Consider the following 5,000-nt stretch of genomic DNA (forward strand, 5'->3'; position numbering starts at 1 on the left):
ACGGTGCTAATCATAAGGAAAAACGTTTTACGGAGAAAAGCTATAAACACATAAGTTGTTACTATACAAAACCTATACAAGTGGATACAGAGTTAGCTACCATTTTAGCACTGTTATTCTTTATAGCACTGTTGGTTACCAAGTGGATGAAGAAAAAGAAGAAGGAAATGAATAAGAAGAAAGAAAACACATGTATACACATATATATACATACATATATACAGAACACTTATATATGTATATGTATGTATATATGTATAAGTAACTTTTTTTTAAAACGAACAATTGATTTTCTTTAAAGCTTCTGACTGCCATACAAGCACTAACTGATACCTGAATGGATGGGATACGTTAAAAGTTATATTTAACTATTTAAAGAAATAGAATACCAATAGTAAAATGTTTTCTTCATCTTTCACTGGCAAATTAACCCTAGTGAAATCTAACAGCACTGAACACCATGAAATCATAATAACAACAAAAGCATGGCATAACCTCTACAAAAATATTTAATAACCTTTGACTATCACCTGATAATAACTATTTCAGTCCAGTACTTATCATACTAAAAATCTAATTCATCTCAAGCAGCATTAAAGGCACTGAGAGGCAGATACTATACATTCTGAGTATGAAAAATAAGGCATCTATATCAAGTGATCTAAATGACCAAAGATTTTTTTTTATTTTATTCATTTTTTTTTTTTTTTTAAAGAGCAGACCAAAATTCATAAACATGTATCTTAAGGGTCTAAACCTGTGACTATCAATAGTGACTGAATCAACTTTCTTGTGACAACAGTTTAATATATTTTTTTGGCCGAAAGATAATCATACTCCTGTATCTTTACATGTATATCCTGCACTAAAGGCTGAAATGAAGACTATTCGATATTTCATCCTAATGCCCAATAACATGTGCTAACACTGAAATAATTCTAATTATCTCAATTCAATATAAGCTGTACCACGACACTGACAGGTACTTCCTTATAAAACATTGTACTATGAGATTCTGAATTTCTTATCAATATAGATATAAGAGGAAATGAAACTTTCGCTGTGAAGTCCATTTTTTTTCTCTCTTTTAAATGCTCTATAACAAAGTTATCTAAGTCATCATAAGGCAGACATTTCAAGAAGATAATTTGATAGTGTGAAAACTCACCCCAAATATCCATCACTTTAAAGCACTGATTAAACATTATTTTGAAATGTCCTTAGCCTTACCACCTGTCCTTACTTATCCCTATAAATGACAAGTAGTAACAATCAAAAAAGGTAAGTTTACCTAGGGGTACTATGTAGTTCAAATGTACTTTACCAAAATCGTAGTTCTTTTGTCTAGTTTCTAATTTCTCCGGATTTGACGAGAAGCAGCGTCAAAATATGCCAAACTAGTACTTTCTAATATGCATGGAAAAGTGATGCTTCAGAGGATATCTATACAGAAAAGGAGTATGCCCTTATAGCTTCATGGCAGATTGATTAAGATACACTAGTATATAACCAAGAAGTACGTACATTATAAAAGTGTTGTTTTCTCTCACTTAGCAAATTGTATGACTAGCAGAAACCATTGGGCAACTTTCAATTTCAGTTTTCCCCCAACTTTTACCCGTCAACATACAAATTTTCTCGTACGTGCTCTAAAACAATAAGGGCTGTACACTTCAATCTGCTCACCTACTTCCCAATATATTCCACTATACTTTTAGAAGCCATATCAATCCCCTCCTTCTTTTAGTAATGCAAATTTTGAGAGATTATTTAGGACAAAGTGACACAAATAAAAGGAGTTTGTAGAAAAGATAAAACTCTATCTTTACAAGAAGAATAATATCTCTTATATAATATCAGAGAATGAATGGTTTCCACATATTAAAGATGAAGTGGAGAATTTGAGTGAACACTTTAGAAATTTAGCAAACTTAGCTAACTAAGAGAAAATACGGATATAGTGCATCTACTTATTTCTTGAGGTCTTCCACGACAATTGGACTCCGTATACACACACACACACACACCATTACATATTATCATTAATTACCAACATTCCATAAAAAGATAACATACAACGATACTTATGATACTTTTAAGTCAAGGCAGTTTAATCACAAAAACAGCTATCTTATCTGGAGTGCTCTATAGCTCTGACACTACCAATAGAAAAATCAACTTCTCACATTCATATAACATTTTACATGCATATGACCAAAGTAGTATTCTTGTAAACATTAAATATTAGGGGGGAAAAAAAAATCAGGCCATACCTGTTTCTTAAATGGATATATATACTTCCAAACACCATTATCTCTGGTATTTTGTTACTCCTTATAATAGAAATGTAAATGTACATTTTTGGGCACTTACAGTACTCTAAATTGAGGTGATGATTTCAATGTAAATGCAATTGACAATAGCACCAACACAGTAGACTAAATGTTATAAGCAGTGATTGATTATTTCGAATAATTTTTCGGTTTTGTTTGTTTGTCTCGGCAAAACCTACTTATGATATGGAATGGCAGTATGTCATTTACTCTTTCCTCATTTAGCACAAAATTCCTAATCCAAGACAACAATAGCCTCTCAAAATGAAACAATAATTCTATTCCCCTTCCCTAAAAAAAATCGCCCCATTGGAAAACTCACGACTCTTAGAGCACAGACACACACAGACACCCGGCTCTCATCACCTGTGACTGAACACCAAAACATTGAAAAATTAACCGTTGAACTCCTATGCTCAGGTGTCTCAGGTGTTGGTCTCGTCCAGAGTCAGGAATGGCACTTCTGGGTTGAGTCTCGGCACCACGAACGACCTCCAGGCCCAGCGCAGGGCAGCCAGCACCAGCGGCACTGAGAGGAGTGCCAACAGTCCCAGCATGATGTAGGAGGCAAGAGTTAGCCCGTCCACTGTACTCGGGGCGTACACGCACGAATGCCAGTCTGAAGTGTTAGAATAATTTAGAAGAGTTCCTTGATTAGAAAAAAAAGGAGTGGTGTATCTTCCTTTTTTTTTTTTTTTAAATATTTGGAGAAAAAAAATATGATGTATTACTAAAGAATCATAAATTATAATTAATAAAATTTCAATAATAATATATGAGTAACTCATAAGCCTTATCTTAAAAATGTAATTCTTGCAAAGGAGAAGAGATAATGCAAATTCTGGCTGTGCAACTTTCAACTGTAAATCTAGAAATCAACAAGAAATTATATTACAGTTTTTCCAGTCAATATTATCCTTATATCTAAATACATGCAAATATATCCCTATATATTGCATAGTCTTACATTGTCACAGTGCTTGACGTTTTTGTTATGAGCGTATAAAGAAGAACCTGCTGTATCTGGTGTAACGAACTGTATTTGTAATGCTCTGTGCTAAAGTAAAGTACGGGACACGCATAACACTGAGAAAAAGGTGAGTGAAGTAGGATCTCTTTGCTTATATTTGCTTCAAATTACAACACATGAGTGAGTAAGGGAAAGGACTTGAAACCTTTCATAAAACAAGAAAACAGAATGGGATTTTGGGAGATCCTTGGTGTTTCAGTCAATCAGTCAATGGCCTGTTTTACCTATTGATTGTCATGTAGCCCTAAACTGATTAGTTTCTCTCTTAGTGTCTCTCCCTTGTTACCAACAGGTGTTTGTTACCATTTCTGTTTGTGCTACATGTGCTGATAAAAAAAAAAAAAAAAGAAATCATACCACCGTCTCTTCCCATTTTAGCCTAAAAATTCACCTGAGTATCTGGCTCATGTGAGGCATGTGATTTCTTAAAACTGACCCCACGTTACTTACCTTACTTCGACAAGGAACACAATACCTCAATTTATTAATGATTTGAGAAGAAGACGATTTTTATAACTATGAATATACCTAACTAGCAGTTTGATATCTCATTCCCTTTATTTCAACTATTTAAAATCAATAGATAATCTATAGAGTGGTTTGAAATCCGTGTCGAAAATCTGTGTCGTTTTTTTGTTTCAAAATAAACATCTTGCTTCACTTTTTGCTCTGAAATTAATTCTGTAAAAATTTCACTTTAAATGGAGAACCTTTCAAATTTACTCAAGTTACTTTAAATCACTGTGAGATATGTATATATGTACACATACCTGATCCATTGTAAACACTGCTTAGCTTCACATCTGGCCCGCATGACGACTCAGCAAATCCTACTGCAGCATGAGCTCGGTCGAAGGTTACACAGAGCCCTTCCAAAATGACAGCGCCTGAAAATGAGAAGAAAGTGAAAGGGTTTGTTTTACATTGACTGTCTTTTTGGAATTAATAAGAGGAACATTAAAGGAAAAATCTTGTTGCCAATGGGATATCATGATGGACATTTCAAATTGTGTGAAAAGACAATTAAGATTATCGACTAAAAAAAAAAAAAAAAAGAAAAAAGAAGGGACTGACAATTTTCCTAATGAAAAGCTTCACAGAAGCATATTGAAGACGCAAGATTCCTTGGCCATTAAAATACATATATAGCATTCCTTGAGTAATGACAAAACCTATGTAAGAATTCGAAAAATATGAGGAAAATGTTAATGGTATTCTTACAACATATTTCCAAACACTTTGGGTCATCAATACTCCCTCCCTTCCACATATATAAGCAAAGTGACCCAACCCACCTCTAACAACAACAACAAAACTCTTTTGGTAATGGATATCTCACCTAATACCGTGCCTGTGTGGGACTCCTCGATCCCCAGCACCCAGCAATCACCTGACTCGGAGATGTCGAGGGCTGGCCGGAGGTATGAGGCAGGTGGTATCGTGATAGTGAAGGCAGAGTTGTTGCTATGAGCCAGGTGGACTGATATGTTTGGAAATGCATCCCATATCTGGCAAAAAAAGGAGATAGTAGTTGTTTATTTGTAATAACAAAAGAAATAATAATAATAATAATAATAATAATAGTGATAAAAATAATAATAACAATAATGATAATATTCAGAAACAAACCAATTATC

At 33.9% G+C, this 5,000-nt stretch overlaps 1 protein-coding gene across 2 annotated transcripts in view; it reads right to left on the reverse strand.

The window, feature by feature from the left end:
- LOC122268036 (beta-secretase 1) overlaps positions 1-5,000 on the reverse strand; it is a 13,544-nt gene that overhangs the window by 4 nt on the left and 8,540 nt on the right. For both annotated transcript variants that reach the window (XM_043038266.2, XM_043038265.2), the window contains exons 8-10: positions 4,703-4,871; positions 4,134-4,250; positions 1-2,952 (exon numbers count right to left, since the gene is read on the reverse strand). The exon at positions 1-2,952 is cut by the window's left edge and continues 4 nt beyond it. In XM_043038266.2, the coding sequence (XP_042894200.2) occupies positions 2,759-2,952; positions 4,134-4,250; positions 4,703-4,871 (480 nt within the window). In that variant the 3' untranslated portion in view covers positions 1-2,758. The remainder of the gene's footprint in view (positions 2,953-4,133; positions 4,251-4,702; positions 4,872-5,000) is intronic.

This window comes from Penaeus japonicus, unplaced genomic scaffold (assembly GCF_977035675.1).
Source record: "Penaeus japonicus unplaced genomic scaffold, GWHDUDI00000001_assembly GWHDUDI00000008, whole genome shotgun sequence".
Classification (NCBI taxonomy): Eukaryota; Metazoa; Arthropoda; class Malacostraca; order Decapoda; family Penaeidae; genus Penaeus; species Penaeus japonicus.